The 20,839-nt window shown below is 39.4% G+C and overlaps 1 protein-coding gene across 1 annotated transcript in view; it reads left to right on the forward strand.

Moving 5' to 3' along the window:
- LOC120545455 (thyrotropin receptor-like) overlaps window positions 1-12,761 on the forward strand; it is a 66,945-nt gene extending 54,184 nt beyond the window's left edge. The window contains exons 4-11 of the mRNA XM_039779783.1: window positions 741-815; window positions 989-1,063; window positions 1,165-1,242; window positions 6,310-6,378; window positions 6,620-6,697; window positions 6,846-7,034; window positions 9,821-10,910; window positions 12,030-12,761. Of these exons, the coding sequence (XP_039635717.1) occupies window positions 741-815; window positions 989-1,063; window positions 1,165-1,242; window positions 6,310-6,378; window positions 6,620-6,697; window positions 6,846-7,034; window positions 9,821-10,910; window positions 12,030-12,311 (1,936 nt within the window). The 3' untranslated portion in view covers window positions 12,312-12,761. The remainder of the gene's footprint in view (window positions 1-740; window positions 816-988; window positions 1,064-1,164; window positions 1,243-6,309; window positions 6,379-6,619; window positions 6,698-6,845; window positions 7,035-9,820; window positions 10,911-12,029) is intronic.
- The last annotated feature ends 8,078 nt before the right edge of the window (window positions 12,762-20,839 follow it).

Consider the following 20,839-nt stretch of genomic DNA (forward strand, 5'->3'; position numbering starts at 1 on the left):
AAAGTTTGTAAGTAAACCAGAAGTTTATGTAAATAACACTTGCCTGCTGGCTTCTGCTCTTTGCTGTTGTTATTGCTGCTGTAAGACGAGTGCTTAGGGCCGTCTACAAATTACAACACCAAAAAGAGATGCAACACAAATATTTTTTAATGAAACTTTTTTTTTTAAGTAAGTGCTGTAGTATAACTAGCAGGAGACAAGTAATAATTGAGGAAAGTTTGGAGACATTACCTTATTTAATCATTAAATTAATAAATATTTTTGTTGTATCTCTTTTCAGTGTAGTAATTTGTAGACGGTCCTAAGCACTGGTCTAACTGCATGTAGCAGCAGTAGCAGCAGCTAGCAGAAGAGAGCAGGCAAGTGTTCATAAACTTCTGGTGTACTTACAAACTTTCCAATCCATTGTTTTATGAGTGCATAACCTATTTGTACTACTGTAGACGTTTGGTATCATTTCGGCCATTATTAGTGGGGTAACTTACGAGATACAAACGTGGGTCCATTAGCCTCTGCGCTAAGCTATTCAGCTGATAACGCTACTCTACGCTAACTCTCCCAATGTTCGACCCAGGTGAAAAAAGCTTCTGGGGGGGTGTTTGGCTCGAGGTCATGGTGCAAAGGACCCTAGGGTGAAATTACTCCGAACCATCACTTTAAAATTTTAAGTCTAATGTTTGAGTCAAAATTATGAGATAGTAAAGTTTGGTGTGTGTGTCTGTATCTTGTGTGTCCAATAGACAACTAACTGGTATTAAAACACTGTCATACATTGACCAAGAGGCATTTAAAGATCTACCTAATTTAAAGTACCTGTAAGTAACAAACTTTCCTTTGCTCATTTATATTCTTCCTGTATCATAGCACATATCACATTATCACAAGAAAACAATGCACAAGTTGTATAAATAGTGGCCAACTTTTCTGATGCAATGCTGTTCCCCTTTAACCATTAACTGGCTACTGACCGAGATTTGTCTCCATACAGTGGGATCACCAACACAGGTCTCACCTCCTTTCCTGGGCTACAATATATTAAGTCCAGCCAAGATGATTTTCTTTTGTATGTAGCATTTAAATATACCTAACTGCAATGGCTTTTGTTTGCTAAAATGTATGACTTTAACTGGTGTAAAATATTTAATGTTTATACCTTTCTGACAGGGAGATAGTGGAGAACGTCTTCATACAAGTTATACCTGCTAATTCTTTCACTGGAATATCTCAGAATGCTCTTACCATGTAAGTATGATTGATAGTTGAACAACGACTTATGTCATTTGTCAATGACATACTATTCAGTTTTTTGCCCTTATTCCGAAAAAGACAATATTCAGACTAAACTGTTTCCATGGCTAATGAAAGTGAATATTCCACTAATATTCCCGTTTACATGTAGCCGTGCAAAGTATGATCTTTTCAAAGTTTACCAGTGGCAGCGGACTTGTTGGACGGTGCAAACACAGCCTCACTCTTTCATTCCTTCATCCAGCTTCTTGAAAATGTTGGCGTAGCAATGTGTGCATATATCCAAAAACCTGTTCATATCCAAGTCTTTGATTATGTTTAAAAGTAGCAGTGTTTCTCCTTCTTATCAGGTCTGCAGCCTTGCAAACTGTTGGCTGGTTGGTTTGTGTACTGCCTGAATGCACTGTATATAGTAGCCTACATGTCCAAAGAATGCTTCTAAAACCAGAATAATACCAGATTATACCATGGTCTAGGTGAATACTCGATTCTGATTGGCTGCAGGGTGTCCATTAAAAAGTGATGTAGGACACCTAGTAAAGGAGTTCGGGGAAACTGACTGTTTACTGTTCTAAATGAATGCGCTACATTAAATCAATAAGGAAATGTGGATTTATTATTTCCAACTCGTCCTCTGAACACCACAGGATGGTGCTAAAACACACAGGCTGCAAGAAGTAAGTTCTACTGGCCCTCTGGACTGACTTTGTTTCACAGAGAATAAAGTTATCTCACATATCTCAGCTCGCTGCTTCAGGCTGCGCCGCTGCAGCCGACAGCAACGTTACACATCGCGGATCAAATTCTTCGTAAAAGTCGTTATATTGTTTTGGGGACAATGACATGGCTGATAGCTAGCTTGTCTTGTTGTTCAACATACTGTCAAATAATTTTTACTGATTGCCAACTGTACACAATGTTATTGACTTTGGATCTTGCTAGCATAGCGTTAGCTTTCTGGCTCGTAGCTAAACTGAAGGGTTCTATAAGCTGAGCGGACTATATAAATATCTCCGGTTGCTAAGGGAGGCAAGTCGTATCTAAGGTTCTTCCTAATTCCTGGTGGAGAGAACAACGTTTGCATTGCATAAGAAACTGATGGATGGGAACGACTGTTCCAGGTATTAGTCAAACCGTCAGGCGTAACCAGGGAAACGGAATTATTGTTTGGATAAACTTTAGATTTCGATTGTAAAACTAATTAAAATATGAACTAATGTTTTAAAAACATGTTATTTGGGAAGTGACCATGGTATAAGCGAGTTAATGCCCTTCGAGGTGTCCATTGTCAGGTATTAATGGACTTCGGCTGAGCGTCGGACGGTTCACGCCTCGCCGTCGTCCATTAATACCTGACAATGGACACTTCGTCGGGCATTAACCCTTACATATCCCACATCTCTTAATCGGAAAATACTATATCTGGAAAAAGGCTTTATTTGGAATATCCAAACGGAATATGCCGTTTACATAATGTATCAAATTCGGAATATTGATATTGTCATATTCAGAATAATAGTGGAATATTGGTGTGCAATGTAAACATACTCATATGGAGGAAATATTTATTCATAATTCAAATTGAAAGTCCAAAGAGAAAACAAAGCGAGATGAAATTAAAAATATTATTTTTTTCATTTGGTTTTGGCTTTTGAATTTAATATTTGGCTTTTGAATTTCAATTTATGATTGGCTTTTAATTTTCATTTAATATTTGGCTTTTGAATTTCAATTTATGATTGGCTTTTAATTTTCATTTAATATTTGTCTTTTGAATTTCAATTTAACATTGGCTTTTAATTTTCATTTAATATTTGTCTTTTGAATTTCAATTTAACATTGGCTTTTAATTTTCATTTAATATTTGGCTTTTGAATTTCCATTTAACATTGCCTTTTCATTTGGACTTGACACATGTCAATGTAAATGAGGAGGCGTGGCCCAAAGGCCCAAATATTAAATTCAAAAGCCAAAGCCAAATGAAAAAAATAATATTTTTAATTTCATCTCGCTTTGTTTTCTCTTTGGACTTTCAATTTGAATTATGAATAAATATTTCCTCCATATACTCATTGACTCACAGGCATTGAAATGACAATTTTATGGTGAATTTTGCTCATTTTTTCTTACAGCTTTACACCAATGTGATTTGATCAATGGCAATCTGATTGCACTTACTATCAATGTTGTGCTAGGTACTGAAAAATATTAAATAGTTAAAGTTACTAGTTACCTCATTAAGTAACTAGCTTTACTAACTAACTTTACTGATTTCTTACACCAAAAAGTAATGTGTTTCTGTGATAAGTAGCCTATTTACTTTTTAAAGGTCTTCTTTGCAATGCTGCTCTTGTTAATGTTATTTATCCACCGGGATCATGCGATCGTGCGTTCGGTGGCGTTTGTGCATGTTTGTATCAGTCTGTCTGCAGCTAATGTTACAAAGTACTGGACCCATCAGCCTAATATTTTATGTGAATGTTTATTACTCTATAGAGACCGCTCCGCCCAAAGGGGAAAACAACTCTCTGCTCTCTATTGACTTGTATTGCGTGAAGGTGTCCTCTTTATTCCGTCGGTCAGCAAACAACAGAACCATGCCTAAAGGCTGCTGTGTGGTGATATTCACTACCAACATGGGGAAAGAACCCAGAACTGAAGTTTTTATATGCTGCCGACCTGAAAAACTGAGCTTTTATGAAGACGTGGAAACAGACGTGAGGAATCAGCAGAGAGAATGGAGAGACACCCTCACACTGGGGCTGAGGGAGCCGAGTGGGAGGTACTGGAGTCCGGGAAATAGGGAATGGCTGGAAGCAGGAGCGGAGGCAGGGTGGAGCAGGGAGCCGTGAGGAGCTGACCGAATAGTTAAGCCAGGTGACTGGAGGTAAATGAGAGGTATGGAGGAGATGGCTGCAGGGGAGAAACACAGAGAAGGTCAGCAACAGACAAGGACAGGTAAGTACAAGGATTTTTAGGGCACTTGTATTGCGTGTCACCAGCATGGCTGAAGCAACGGGTTCAAATACTGGCTTGATTGTAGATGGCTGGCAGGTGTGCACGGCGGAAGAGGTGATGATGGAATGACGAGCAGGTGTGTGTAGTCAGCTGGCACAAGCGGGCAGGGGGAGTGGAAAACACAGGAGACTGACAGTGGAAATGAAATAGAACTAGGAAACTAGAAAACAAAACAAAAACTCACAGACAGCCGACCCCAACCATCACAGTTACCAAGTTAAATATCCATATATCAGTTTTAGGCTAACTATTGGTCTGTTAGTTAAGCTAACACACGTAACATCGGACATAACGTTAGCTTAGTGTCAGGATCCCACAGTCTTCCCATTCTTCCTGCTGATTCCTCACATGAATCCACTTCTGTCTTCATAAAGCTCAGTTTTTCAGGTCGGCAGCTTATAAAAACTTAAGTTCTGGGTTCTTTACATTGTTGGTAGTTCAACTTTCAACGTTAAAGTGGTGGTTCAGAGTAATTTCACCCTAGGGTCCTTTGCACCACGACCTCGAGCAATTAACCCCCCAGAAGCTTTTTTCACCTGGGTCGAATATTGGGCGAGTTAGCGTTATCAGCTGAATAGCTTAGAGCAGGCGCTAATGGATCGAAAAGACATACAACGAAAATATTTATTAATTGAACTTTCTTTTTTTAAAGTAAGTGCTGTAGTATAACTAGCAGGAGACAAGTTATAATTGAGGTAAGTTTGGAGACATTACCTTATTTAATCATTAAATTAATAAATATTTTGTTGTATCTCTTTTCGGTGTTGTAATTTGTAGACGTCCCTAAGCACTCGTCTTACTGCCGGTAGCAGCAGAGAGCAGAAGCCAGCAGGCAAGTGTTATTTAAAATAAACTCCTGGTGTACTTACAAACTTTCCAATCCATCGTTTTATGAGTACATAACCTATTTGTACTACTTGTAGAAGTTTGGTATCATTTTGGGCATTATTAGTGGGGTAACTTACGAAATACACTGTTGGATCCATTAGCGCCTGCACTAAGCTATTCAGCTGATAACGCTAACTTGTCCAATGTTTGACCCAGGTGAAAAAAGCTTCTGGGGGGGTGTTTGGCTGGAGGTCGTGGTGCAAAAGACCCTAGGGTGAAATTACTCAGAACCATGACTTTAAGTTTCCTCTTAACTGTGGAATTGGAAGCTAACTTTAGCATTGTGTCAGACGAGTCCTATCCAGCTTGAGCCCTTTTTAGCACAAAATCTCCTCACATTTCTTGCAGAAAAATTATTTTGGACTCTTCACTTTCCTGTAATGTGTGCACAGAGATTTCTGCAGATGACAAGCCATTTTTGGCTATGTCTAAAATCACATCACAGTAGGGTTCCAAATCCATTTTAGCCTGGGCTAAAGCAACACTGGTACACTGGCAATTCTACATTTCTGTTCATCTATTAAATTCTGTATTCTGTTGCCTTGACAACAGAAATGACAACAGAAACAATATTTTTTGTTATATGAAATAGAAAATGAAAATCAAAGCATTTTTTTAATTTTGCCAATCCCTTTTTGGCCATGAAAAGGCAAACACGCCTTGTATTTAACTACTTCATACTTTATTACTTTTTCTTTCTATGACTAATTTAAAGACATCAGAAGCTAATATAATAATTCAGGGGGAAATGTATAGATCTTTCGCATCATTTAAATTCTTTTTTAAAACATTTAAATCAGCTTTTTGATTCTTTTTAATTTACCATTTATCATGTAATGTATAGTTAATACCTACATTATGACACTTTTGTACATATATTTGTATACTGTTGCATCATCTTTAAGTGCAGTTTAAAATAATCAACATTCACAGTCAGTTTTTAAATGTTTATTTTTTCAAACTCAAGCATTAAGTTCATTCAATTGTCTACAGATTTTAAATAAAAATCAATAAATAAAACACATCTTCGCTCCAAGCAGAAAAGCAGATTTTCATTCTGGATCACTAGAATTCTAATTCTAAACTAATTTTCCTCTTTCAATAAAAAAGGAGTGATTGAAGGCTCACAGCATAATCTGTTTTTCCCTTTTGTAGAATGCTGAATAGCAATGGTGTGAAAGAGATCCAGCGCTATGCCTTCAATGGGAGCACACTGGAGGAAGTGTATGCCATTTTGAATTATTGCAGTGAAACACAAACACACAGGAAGGAACTAATATTTAAATTATATACAACTATCTTTTTTGGTCTCTTTGTTAATATGTTTGAGCTTTAACAGCCTGGCTGGCTGAATCACTATTGTGTCATACAAAATATTTTTTTGATAAAGTTATGTGGGATTTTGTGTGTTTGTAAAAAATGTGGGCCACATAACTTTGCCCCTAATCTATTCTCCATTCTTCAGGTATCTTCACAGGAATGTGAATTTGGAACGAATAGATGAATTCGCATTTTATGGTGTGATTCGCGGCCCAACGCACTTGTGAGTGAATGTGCATAATTTGCTAGAAGAGGAATTACACTTAGGGTCTTGGAAAAATAGAGAAACTGCAGCACATGCTAAGGGTTGGATACCGGAACAACCGCAGCTTTGTGTCCAAATGAATAATCTGAACTCTTTATCTTTCCAGAGACCTTTCAGAAACCAAAGTTAGCTCTTTGCCTTCAGTGGGTATGGAGACCATTGAAAAGCTCCAAGCTAAAAACACTTGGGCCCTCAAAGTACTGCCCCCCTTGAGAGCCTTTCGCCATTTACAGAGTGCTGAATTGACCTTCCCAAGCCATTGTTGTGGTCTCAAAATGTTGAAAAGATGGACAGGGTAAGTAAGATAATTGAAAGTGTTGGGAAATATTTCCCCACTGTGGTTTCCGTTTGTTCAAGTATTTGTCCTTTACATTCCAAGCTACCCTCAGGTCCAATTTTTTTATTTTTTTTGCATTATAATGAATTAATTAACCATGTTACTGTGAAAAAAAAAATCATGTGCACTGTTGATCACTTGTAGCTACTTCGTTAACAATGTTATGGTACTCAGACCTTCACCAGGTAACTGTACATATGGAAGGAAAAAAAAACACCTATCAGAGGGTGCAGGCAGCATCTTCAGGCAACCATACAAATTAAGGTCAATGAGCTCTAATTGTAATATCAAAACCTTTGAAAAACCTTTAGTTCAGCACACACCCTTTAATGGTTTAATAAAATTACAATTGGATTCCATGGGGCAGTTGGCGCAGATTCCAGCTTTTTTGTTCCGTCCTCCGCATGGCATCATACTACGTCTGGTCAAATACTTGTCAAATACCGACGCTCATGGCACCCTTTAGCGTCTGTATGATGCACCAGGTAGAGCAGCAGCTCGATGCGGAGTTGTAAAATGACGTAGTATGAATAGCGACAATTGTATGGAATAGAATTAAAAGACAGAAAACCCACGTAAGGAGACAGGTTGGGGTGGTGGATGGGTCAAAAACACAGGACCTTCACCCAGGAGATTGGGGTTTGTGTCCTGTTCTTGTTCCGCCTGCCACTTAAACGTACATTTTTAACACAATCTTTTCCTAACCCTGAGTAGTTTTACCCTGCACGTTGAAAAGTGAGGCCAAGGGGTCCCGACCCAGAGCGTTAAAAAGTGACACCATGGTGTCCTGACCAAGCGTCAGTATTTGAGGAGTTTGGAGTGAGAATATGTTGGTTTCACCATGAACACACTTGATACACTTGATATTGGGCAACATAATGCATGTCTCATGCTGGCCCCAAAACGGCCCTGTACTTTCAGCCATTTCAAACTCATGAACCGGTTGACATAGACTCTTGTTGGACTCAGCAGAGAGTTCCTTTTTCATTAGTGGCGGTTTGTCACAGAGACTTGTTGACGCAGGAAATGGTACAACAGGAAAAAAAAAAAGTCTAACTTGTGTGCACAGTGACGGCTGCGTAGCTGCTTCGACCGGCGTCCCCCCGACATGTGGGAAGGTGCGAAAGCCCATCCATCACTGCTTGCAGCTTAAAATTAACAATTGTAAGAGCTCATTGACCTTAATTAGTTTGACAGGGAGTTGCTGTTTGTGGCCTCTGACAGGTGGTTTTTGTTTACATTAGGGCTGTCAATCGATCAAAAAAATCTTATCGCAAAATTAATCAGACATTTTATTTCGTCGAAATGTACTTTAAAAGGGATATTGTTATGAGGAGACAGAACGGACCCAAAAACAAGGCTCGACAAAACACAGATTTATTGGGCAACAGAAACTGGATGGGAGTGGGGAGGCAGATGCCGAGGGCAGCAGTGAGGGTGTTCTGGGGCTGGAGGTAGGATGGAGCAGGAGCTGGGGGAGCGCGGGGAAACCGGGGCCAGGGGAGCCGAGGAGGAGGCACTGGAGTCGGGGGGAGTCCAGGGAGGAGTGGCTGAACACAGGAACGGAGGCAGGGCGGAACAGGGAGACGTGAGGAGGGGACCGTATGGTGAAGCCAGCTGACTGGAGGTAGCGGAGCGAGATGGAGGAGATAAACACAGACAGGGTTAACACAGGCAAGGACAGGTAAGTACAAAATAGTTCTCTGAGAGCTTGTAAAGCATTTCACCCGGGTGGCTGAAGCAACAATCAAGCGGAGATGATGAGTGAGTCCGGGGTTTATATACTGGGCTTGATTGTAGATGGCTGGCAGGTGCGTACGGCAGGGAGGAGTGATTACGGAACGATGAGCAGGTGTGTGCAGTCGGCTGGCAGGAGAAGGCGGGAGGAGGGGAAAAACACAGGAAACAGAAAAAGGCAGGCAAAGAGGAAACTGACAGTGGAAATCAAATAGAACTAGGAAACAAAAACAAAGACTCACAGCCAGCCGACCCCAACCACAACAGATATTTTTTCAAGTTTTTAATGCTCAAGTTGTATTTGAGACTTGATGTACGCCGGTGGTAATTTAATTCACATACAGTATATGACATTACAGTACATGCAAATAACTTTAGTCTTGTGGAGAAAACCACCTGGAAGGGCTTTGAAACTCAACTCGTTATTCAAAAGACCCCTTTTTTCAAACTACAAAATGGCCCGACGCGCGTGCGTCAATTGCTCGTCAAAAAAATTTGTAAAAAGATTAGTTCGAAAAATGTGTTTTATTCACAATCCTAAGCGTAACAGGGACGTCTCTGATTGGTGGAAGTCTATGATAGTTTCTGTATAGTCTTGTACCTTTCCTTTTTGCCGTTTTCAAAATCTTCTTTTGCGCCAAATCAAATGTTTTATGGTCATGATTAATCTTAGAGCTGGCAGGCTTAAAACTTTTTGTATAAGCATTTAATGAAACGTCAATGGAGATAGTGAATGGGGAAAGTCACTTCAGTAACCAGAGCAATAAAAAAGTGGGCAGTCACTGTTGAGCTTTATATGGTGCTGATGAAGGTCTGACACGTCATTAACATTAAGTGGCTACGAGTTGGCAACAGAGTGCTTTTTTTTATCGAGTGGAGAGCTTTTGATCCTTTGAAGACTTTCTGGTGGATAAAAACTTTGTATCATAATTTTTTCAACATAAGCATGCATTTGAAAAAAATGTAGTTCATTCTTTGATTATTAATCTGTATTATCTGTGTTCAAGACACTCTGAGGCAGTTATTTGCAACCTGACCCGGACTGCTTTGGGAAAGCTGCAGGAATCCTCTGCCATTCTCTCTCAGAGGTATCTGGGACACAAAATCTACCAACATCTGAAAGACCGCTTTGGTCTCCAATCTACTGTCAGCAGAAATCACAATTATTACTACAACAGCCCCATTTGCCCAACTGAACAGACTCAAAATGAGGGTTTGTTTCATGTGGAATTACCTACAGAGAATCTCAATGAAGGTTTTGACTTTGCACTGTGTGATGAACGTCACACAGATAATCATGGACTCTTGTGCACCCCCCTGCCTGATGCCCTGAACCCCTGTGAGGATGTGATGAGTCATGGCTTCCTGAGGGTGTTGGTCTGGGTGGTCAGTCTGTTAGCCATTTCAGCCAACTTCTTGGTGATGTTCATCCTGCTGACTAGCCGACAGAAGTTGTCCGTTACTCGTTTCCTCATGGGTCACCTGGCGTTTGCGGACTTTTGTATGGGGATATACTTACTACTCATTGCATCTGTCGACCTCTACACACGCTCATATTATTACCACTATGCTATTGCCTGGCAAACAGGAGGTGGCTGCAATCTAGCCGGGTCATTATCAGTGTTTGCCAGCGAGCTGTCTGTGTACACATTGACTTTAATCAGCCTTCAGCGCTGGCATGCCATTTTCTATGCAATGAGGCCAGACAGAAAAATTAGGTTACGCCATGCAGCTGTGCTAATGCTCGCCGGCTGGTTGCTGTGTGTGATCCTAGCACTGCTGCCGGTGGTTGGTGTGAGCAGCTACCAGAAAGTGAGCATCTGCTTACCCATGGAAACTGAGACAAGTGTTGCCCGGGCCTATGTGGTCTCTGTCCTGATGGTTAATGTCATTGCTTTTATAGTGGTATGTTTATGTTACATCCACATCTACTGTATGGTGCACAATCCCCAGCACCAGTCCAGCAGATGTGATACCAGCATGGCCAAACGCATGGCTGTTCTAATTTTCACTAACTTTCTGTGTCTGGCTCCCATTTCCTTCTATGGCTTGTCTGCAGTTTTCCACCAACCATTGATGACTGTCACAGATTCCAAGGTAAGACTTTCTTTTGACCCTACAACTTAAAAATGTTCAATCACAACCCTCCCCAGTCACCAGTGGTGTTCCCCAGGGCTCAGTCCTGGGGCCCCTCCTTTTTATAATTTATTTACTTCCTCTAGGTTTTATTTTCAGGAAATACAATATTCAATTTCACTGCTACACGAATGACACCCAGCTCTACTTGTCCACCAAACCCCCTTCCATGCTTTCTCCATCTTCCCTGTCTGACTGTTTAATGAAGTTAAAACCTGGTTCACTCATAACTTCCTCAAACTAAACCGTAAAACAAAACAGAAATTCTCCTCGTTTGCTCCAAATCCACGCAAAATGTCACAATTTCTCACTCTTTATCGACAATTCCAAAGTCCCCTCTTCCACTCAGGTCAAGAGCCTCGGTGTCATCCTTGATACCACCTTTCTTTTGAAAAACACATCAATAATCTCAACCGGTCAACTTACTTCCACTTGCGCACCATACACCGCCTTCGTCCATCACTTACACCTAATAATATTGCTACTCTCTAATCGAGAACTCAGCTGCCCGTATTATCACCATAACCCCAGCCACTGAACACATTACTCCACTCCTCAAACAACTGCACTGGCTCCCTGTCCAATACAGTATTGACTTTAAGATTCTTCTTCTCACCTTCAAAGCCCTCCATAATCACGCTTCTCCATACCTCTCTGAACTCCTTCAGCCCTACACTCCATCCTGAACTCTCTGATTCTCCTCTTCCTCACTGCTTTCCCCTCCTTCTGCCCGCTTGTCAACAATGAGGTTTAGAACCTTCAGCTATTCTGCCCCTCGCCTTTGGAACTCCCTCCCACTATTCATCTGTACCATAGTACCCATCCCACATGACTCCACTCTCCATTAAAATCATGGATAGATTGCTCTTTTAAAATTTTCTATCTCAATCTTTTAAATGTTTGTTTTAATTTAATATTTGCCTTTTTTTTACGTTATTTTTGCTTGTTTTAACGGTAAGATGTCCTTGAGTGCTATGAAAGGTGCTCATAAATAAAATATATTATTATTATTATTATTTAATCCAATTGTTAGTTTTTTTCTGTTTAAAATAAAGGCTGATCTATGTTATTTCTCCACAGGTGCTGCTGGTGCTTTTCTACCCTCTCAACTCTTGTGCGCACCCATTTTTTTATGCTATCCTGACAAAGGCATTTCACCGAGATATCCTGATGTTTCTGAGCCGGATAGGGCTGTGCCAGCGGCAAGCACACCTCTATCGAAGCCAACTTGTTAGTATGACTCCCTACATATACAGAGAGACAATGTCTGCCCCTCAGTCCAGCCCCCACGTCCCAAAATGTTCAAGTACAAGAATTACCGGACAACAAGATACACCAAAATTGCTTTTTAAATGTGAATAATCATTTTTCAAGCATTACTTTTACTTATATATAAATGTCCCAGTAAATACCAATTCACACAATCTAATCATTTCACAGTATATCGTGGCCTTTTAGAATTTGTGATCCATTCATTTTTTTTTGTATCTGTATTCCTGAATACCCCCAGATGTTTGCTGTTCCAAAATAATGATCCAGATATTAATCTGCAAGTAATGACAGCAAAGATTTGGCTTCAGCTGTTGGGGAAAGATTAGTGGTAATGTGTCGAAAACTGCATAGGAAATGTAACGATGAGGAGAACTCTGAGATAAGAGCATGAGAAGCCAGGAGTTTGCATTTTTTTCCAAAGTGACTATATTTGGAAAAAAAGGGCGGAGCTGGGGAGTATGGCGCGGCTAAGACAGTGTTGTGTACAAGGGGGTAAGCCAGCCTCTGCAAAGTGTACCTACTATGGAGCCATTTTGATGCTAATAAGCCATCACCCGCCGTTAGCATTCCATTGACTGCCATTCATTTTGGCGTCACTTTGACAGCGAATCATTTTTCATCTGAAGCGTTTAAAGACTCTGTTTGTCCATTGTTTATTTCTAAAGAAACACAACAATGTATAAAAGGCTCCATTACCTTGTATCTCACGTTATGGCTCCGCAGCAGACGTTTTTATAAAAATAGGCTAACGATTGTGTCATAACCACGCAACTTACTGTCACATAGTAGAGGAATTACTGTATAGTACAGGAGAAGCTCGCAGGCGGTTTTAGTTTAATTACTAATGTTAACAAGCATTTTAGTTAGTAATAATTAGCCTGTGCCTATGTTACGGTGGCCGGGAAGTGCAATGCAACATTACAAAGAATGAAACACTTTTACAAAGCTTGAGACAAATTTACATTTTGGAAAACAAATTTACATTTTGGAAAACAAATTTACATTTTAGAAAACAAATTTACATTTTGGAAAACAAAATAACATTTTGGAAAACAAATTTACATTTTAGAAAACAAATTAACATTTTGGAAAACAAATTTACATTTTGGAAAACAAATTTACATTTTAGAAAACAAATTTACATTTTAGAAAACAAATTAACAAGATGCAAAACACTTTTACCAGTCCTGAAACAAATTTACAAATGACAGATTCTTCACGGAAAGGGAATGTACCACATACCGGAAGTGATGAGGTGTTGTATACATGTCGCCTTGACTACGGCAGTTATGGATCGAATGCGTCAATAGAGCCGCCATCTTGGAACAGGGGAGGCACTCCCTTATATACTGTCTATGGGCCGTCTTTAATGCATCAGCGTCAATGTAGGCAAAGGTCTAACGGAAATAAAATCACTATAAATCGTCAAAATCTCATGCGATGTTGTAGTTTTTTTAAACAAAAAGACAAAGAGACTAATTAAGGTGTTAATACAAAGAATATTTATTATAATCAGTTCACAGATATGAGTACAAACGGAAACTTCACCCTTCTGAACTAAGAGGTTCTGCTTCAAAGTGAAGTTTAAACAGACTGAAATGTCCAGGCTCACTCCCCCACTAATGATTCATTTATTTCTGCATGTAGTTATTCTTTTAACGAGACTTAAAGTCATGTTTCGTCATCCACAGTCCGAGTCCCGCCAGACTCCCTTTAGGAAACCTGTGATTTAAACTTCAGCAGGTTGTGACAGTCCGCTCCGTTCAGTCCTGGATCTGATTCTCCCGGGCTTCCCTTCCCTCCAGCGGGCCCAGCAATACGGCCTGGGTCTCCAGCTGCGCGGTGTTGTCGTTTTGGCTCCCAGGAATGGGCAGTGAGCTCCAGGTCCTGCAGCTGCAGACGGACTCAGCTGCCCCCCGGCTGTAGCTTCGATCCGCGCGCTGTCGATACGTTCCCCGTTTTCCAATGTTTCTGTGGGTCCGCGTCATATAAAAACTCCAAACACCGACCACACGTAAAGTCACCATAAACTTCATTCACGCCATATACTCAACAACACAAATTGACTGCGCTCACCAGCAACACCCGCAACACCTCATCACTTCCGGTATGTGGTACATTCCCTTTCCGTGAAGAATCTGTCATTTGTAAATTTGTTTCGGGACTTGTAAAAGTGTTTTGCATCTTGTTAATTTGTTTTCTAAAATGTAAATTTGTTTTCTAAAATGTTATTTTGTTTTCCAAAATGTAAATTTGTTTTCTAAAATGTAAATTTGTTTTCTAAAATGTAAATTTGTTTTCTAAAATGTAATTTTGTTTTCCAAAATGTAAATTTGTTTTCTAAAATGTTATTTTGTTTTCCAAAATGTAAATTTGTTTTCTAAAATGTAAATTTGTTTTCTAAAATGTAAATTTGTTTTCCGAAATGTAAATTTGTTTTCTAAAATGTTATTTTGTTTTCCAAAATGTAAATTTGTTTTCTAAAATGTTATTTTGTTTTCCAAAATGTTAATTTGTTTTCTAAAATGTAAATTTGTTTTCCAAAATGTAAATTTGTCTTGAGCTTTGTAAAAGTGTTTCATTCTTTGTAATGTTGCATTGCACTTCCCGGCCACCGTACTATGTTATTTCCCAACATATACCTACGCTCTCCGTCTCTGCAAGATTGGGAATGAAGACATACAACTTTCAGACAGGTTGCTCATGTCACATCTACGTCGTCAAGCTCAGTTTGAGGCTGCACAGTACACTCAGCCATCACTGGAAAAGTGCTTCTAATAGACTTCACTGCTCTCTGTTGCAAGTCTACGGCGTTGCTTTGCCCATTCATTTTACTGCCTATGGTTGTGTATTGGTTTCAATGGCGCTTTGCTAAGCTAAACACTAAAGAGGGAAAGTCGCTGATTTTTAACTGGCAGACGCTAGTCATCCAGTGGAGTTTTGCTGGTGGGTAAACGGGGACCTCTGGGTACTGACGAAGTTCATATTTGTGTACAGTAGTACACAAAGCTGATTGAAAATAGGCAGACTTTCCCTTAAGTTATGGGCTAATGCTAGTGCTAGCTAGCCTTGGTTGGCAAGGTGCTAGTCTCGTTAAGTTAACCATAGTCCTCATAAATCTACCGGAGCAAAGAAAGAGGAAGGGGATGGACATCTGGCCGAAAAGGACGTGGCAGAATTTCCTGCGGCAACGGAGCAATCCCGGAAGTGGAAGGTCGTGAATATAGATTAGCAAGGTGTTGCTTTATGGGATTAGTTTTGCGACTTTAATTCCAAGCAAAACTTCTCAAGTATCAAACAAAAAACACTAACTCAAGCAAAAAAAATGTCACCTCAAAGGTAAAACTTAAAACTTGCAAACAAAACATTTGTGTAGTCGTAAACTATTGGTATTTTATTTGTTTGATATTATGTCCTTTTGTTTACCGTTCCCTCTGCTTCTTTCTCAATGATCAGTCTTTTGCTCTCTCCATCACGTTTGCAGTTTTGCTCCCAGCTTCTCGTTTGCGCTTCCAAACTCTTTGTTTGCAATTCTGACACAGAAATCTTGCGTGGGCGGGTCTTACAGGGGTGCGTAACCATTGGCGAATGAGTTTTCGGAGTCAGTTTGAGTGACAGCTCAGTGCCTGATTAATAAAGTGTAAGTATTGATCATATATATTGTCTGTGATCTACGTTAAAAGCATGGTTACTAGATGTTTGTTGTTTTGTTGTGTTTAGTTACTAGCTAGCTAATCAAACTGTTTAAGTTAGCATTTAACGTTAGCTAGCTAACTGCTAACGTTATCTAAAACTTGTAGCTACGTTATTGAACTAATTTGCCATGGGAATCATGTAGCTAGGCTCAGTGAGGCCTTATTCAATGGAGCTGTATTAATTATCGTCTTCTCTCTGTAGAAAAATGAAACATTGTGGGACGTGCAGGACCCCGAGCAGAGCTATGATGCTGTCCCTGGTAACATTAGGTCAATAACGTAGCTATATGGTCAATTATGAAAAATTATTATCCAGCTAACTACATATTGTTGTGGTTGCTATTGGTCTGATAATACACAATGCTAGGATATTGGTTAAGTTGTACAATGTAGAAGATGTGAGTATAATGGATTATATCTAGAGGTTGACAAATACACATAACTGGTTCCTCTTTATAGTTATGTGCATTATTATAGCATAGCATAAAAGCAAACTCAGTAATGTACATTTACAGCCAAGAGGATGACATTACAAGACAAGAATAAGTGAAGAGAACAATGAGATAATGTTCATCTCTACTTTCCTAGTTATGACAAAGACTGGCTATCCTAACTCTAATTACATGTATTCTGCATTTGCAAGCAGGTCAGCAGAAGGAAAGTGTTTATAGTGTTTTTAAAGCCTACACATTTGCTAATGGCTACTTAAAAGCAAGTTATTTTAATTGTAAATTACCCAACTTAGGAAGCCTCAGTTATCAATAAGAACTTTGTTACCATTTGATTTGTGTAAGGAACTTTGTTATAATTTTCTATCACAGCTCATATCAGGCAGCAGGCAGACCAACCAGGAGGAGGTGGGAGCAGCAGAGGGAGAGGAGCCTTTAGTCTCTCTGTGGAGGAAACACTACGTGTGCTAAGGCTTCAAACAGCCAATAGCGTATGCATTGATCATATTTTGCTGAGATACTCAATTAACACTTACAATAACCTTTTTCTTAAGTTTATTTTCATTTGTGTACTTGCAGTTTCTAAGTCCATTGTATGTCAACATACAGTGCCTTGCGAAAGTATTCGGCCCCCTTGAACTTTTCGACCTTTTGCCACATTTCATGCCTCAAACATAAAGATATAAAACTGTAATTTTTTGTGAAGAATCAACAACAAGTGGGACACAATTATGAAGTGGAACGAAATTTATTGGATATTTCAAACCTTTTAAACAAATAAAAAACTGAAATATTGGGCGTGCAAAATTATTCAGCCCCCTTAAGTTAATACTTTGTAGCGCCACCTTTTGCTGCGATTACAGCTGTAAGTCGCTTGGGGTATGTCTCTATCAGTTTTGCACATCGAGAGACTGACATTTTTGCCCATTCCTCCTTGCAAAACAGCTCGAGCTCAGTGAGGTTGGATGGAGAGCGTTTGTGAACAGCAGTTTTCAGTTCTTTCCACAGATTCTCGATTGGATTCAGGTCTGGACTTTGACTTGGCCATTCTAACACCTGGATATGTTTATTTGTGAACCATTCCATTGTAGATTTTGCTTTATGTTTTGGATCATTGTCTTGTTGGAAGACAAATCCTTCCAGTCTCAGGTCTTTTGCAGACTCCATCAGGTTTTCTCCAGAATGGTCCTGTATTTGGCTCCATCCATCTTCCCATCAATTTTAACCATCTTCCCTGTCCCTGCTGAAGAAAAGCAGGCCCAAACCATGATGCTGCCACCACCATGTTTGACAGTGGGGATGGTGTGTTCAGGGTGATGAGCTGTGTTGCTTTTACGCCAAACATAACGTTTTGCATTGTTGCCAAAAAGTTCGATTTTGGTTTCATCTGACCACAGCACCTTCTTCCACATGTTTGGTGTGTCTCCCAGGTGGCTTTTGGCAAACTTTGAACGACACTTTTTATGGATATCTTTAAGAAATGGCTTTCTTCTTGCCACTCTTCCATAAAGGCCAGATTTGTGCAGTAATGACGACTGATTGTTGTCCTATGGACAGAGTCTCCCAGCTCAGCTGTAGATCTCTGCAGTTCATCCAGAGTGATCATGGGCCTCTTGGCTGCATCTCTGATCAGTCTTCTCATTGTATGAGCTGAAAGTTTAGAGGGACGGCCGGGTCTTCGTAGATTTGTAGTGGTCTGATACTCCTTCCATTTCAATATTATCGCTTGCACAGTGCTCCTTGGGATGTTTAAAGCTTGGGAAATCTTTTTGTATCCAAATCCGGCTTTAAACTTCTCCACAACAGTATCTCGGACCTGCCTGGTGTGTTCCTTGTTCTTCAGGATGCTCTCTGCGCTTTACACGGACCTCTGAGACTATCACAGAGCAGGTGCATTTATACGGAGACTTGATTACACACAGCTGGATTCTATTTATCATCATTAGTCATTTAGGTCAACATTGGATCATTCAGAGATCCTCACTGAACTTCTGGAGAGAGTTTGCTGCATTGAAAGTAAAGGGGCTGAATAATTTTGCACGCCCACTTTTTCAGTTTTTTATTTGTTAAAAAAGTTTGAAATAGCCAATGAATTTCGTTCCACTTCATAATTGTGTCCCACTTGTTGTTGATTCTTCACAAAAAATTACAGTTTTATATCTTTATGTTTGAGGCCTGAAATGTGGCAAAAGGTCGAAACGTTCAAGGGGGCCGAATACTTTCGCAAGGCACTGTATCCTACTACAGTATACTGTCTTGTGTATGTATATATATATATATATATATATATATATATATATATATATATATATATATATATATATAATTTGTGTTTACATTGTTTTACTGTAATTATATTTTAAAATGCACATAATATATTAAAACACTTTTTTACATTCACCCATGTCTGTTTGGTCATTATATAATACAGGAAATAAGGTTGAGACTGTTATACTGCTTTATTTTTATTCCAATATAAAACTTTACATACATAATGGATATTTGAACATATTTTGCTGGGGCCCCGGTGGTAGAAGAAGCTGGAACTCATTATTTGCAGTACATCACAGGTCAGGATCAGTTTTTCATCACCAACAATACAAAAACTGAGTAATTAGGTTATGTATATATTTCACCTAAGGCAAGCTGTATTTCTCTGCTGACTTGTGTCTGCAACGACACTTCTGAGGGTGGTGATATTACACACAACTCCTGGACGCCTGGAATCATCTGGTCTCCTGAGCTCACTGATGGGCCACCGCTCCAGTCTGGACGACAGCCTTTTCTGCAGGACAGTTCTCTGAAGGGCTGGGATGTGGCTGTAGTCCTTCACATCCTTGACTTCTAATTGTAAAGCGTGAAGTACCTTATTAGATGATACAAAGTGCCTGAATTTAGCTCAATTAATAATTTTAATAAAGCCTTTGCACTCTAGAAAAATTTTTCTAGCTTTCATAATCACTGCGGGAACACTTATTTCTGGAATATTAATGATCACACTTTCTAGATTTATAGATGTGTAAAGTACAATATGGCTTCATGTTGAATTTACTCAAATGATCCATCTGTTTTTCCCTTGGGTAATCTAGCATTGTGTATTATCAGACCAATAGCAACCACAACAATTTGTAGTTAGCTGGATAATAATTTGTCATAATAATAGACAGTATATAGGTCATAATAGACCATATAGCTACGTTATTGACCTAATGTTACCAGGGACAGCATCATAGCTCTACTCGGGGTCCTGCACGTCCCACAATGTTTCATTGTTCTACAGAGAGAAGACTAATTAATACAGCTCCATTGAATAAGGCCTCACTGAGCTTAGCTACATGATTCCCATGGCAAATTAGCTCAGTGACGTAGCTACAAGTTTTAGATAACGTTAGCAGTTAGCTAGCTAACGTTAAATGCTAACTTAAACTGCTTTACTAGCTAGCTAGTAACTAAACACAACGAAACAACAAACATCTAGTAACCATGCTTTTAACGTAGATCACAGACAATATATATGATCAATACTTACACTTTATATATCTTGTAGGAGTCCGCTGTGTGGAGTGGTTTGTGTGTCCTCCAGGGATGGACTGGGGCTAAAAAACAGCCCTGGACTTTCTCTCAAATAGGAGCATCATCCGGCCATTTGCCCCTAGCCGTGCGCGACAGACACTAGCCAGGATGTCCTGATACTATGCCACAATACTGTAGCCTATCAGACAAGGTATTCATAGCAAGTAACATCTCAAATGATGATGGGGTTGTGTTTATTAATGAAGCCTCAGCCTTCAAATAAAAACTAAAAATGTACAATGCCATTACATCTGCATTGAAAATAAAATACAAATAATGAAATATCACTGGCTAAAGAAACCCCAAATTATACAAACTTGTAAACAGTACAGAGTATTACTGACAACACTTTCAGAGATAAAGTAGGCTACTTGCTGTACCTGAACATGGGGATTAGATATATTGTAGGCCTATACCAAAACTACACTGAGTGTTAGTTATTATATACTATAACTATTCAAATATAAATGTATATAACGTGTTACTTTGTGTTAAAGAATTAGCATTGAATAACCTATTTAATATTTTCTCAATGTCATATTACACTTTTGATTCATATTAAGGCTGTGAAATGATGAAAATGACTAGGCCCTATCAATGTTGTCTGTGAAGCTTTCACAAACAACCTCCAGGTCTTTGCCAGTTCCACAATAGTAAACACAAATATGAAAGACAAGGAAAAACTTCACTCTGATGGAAGACAGACAGAAAGTGCAAGTTAGGATTTTTATGGTTAAACTTGTGGTTACATTTGGTGAATTATTTAGCCCCCTTCCCTGTTTGTTAGCACGTTTAGAGTGTTACCAATGTATGCCTGATGTTTTCCCGTTTAATTTAATACCATAGTCTTCATCCTAGCAGCAAAACTGAGTTCACTACAACCTCTCATCAATGGTCAACC

Source organism: Perca fluviatilis, chromosome 17, assembly GCF_010015445.1.
Source record: "Perca fluviatilis chromosome 17, GENO_Pfluv_1.0, whole genome shotgun sequence".
In the NCBI taxonomy this organism is placed as follows: domain Eukaryota; kingdom Metazoa; phylum Chordata; class Actinopteri; order Perciformes; family Percidae; genus Perca; species Perca fluviatilis.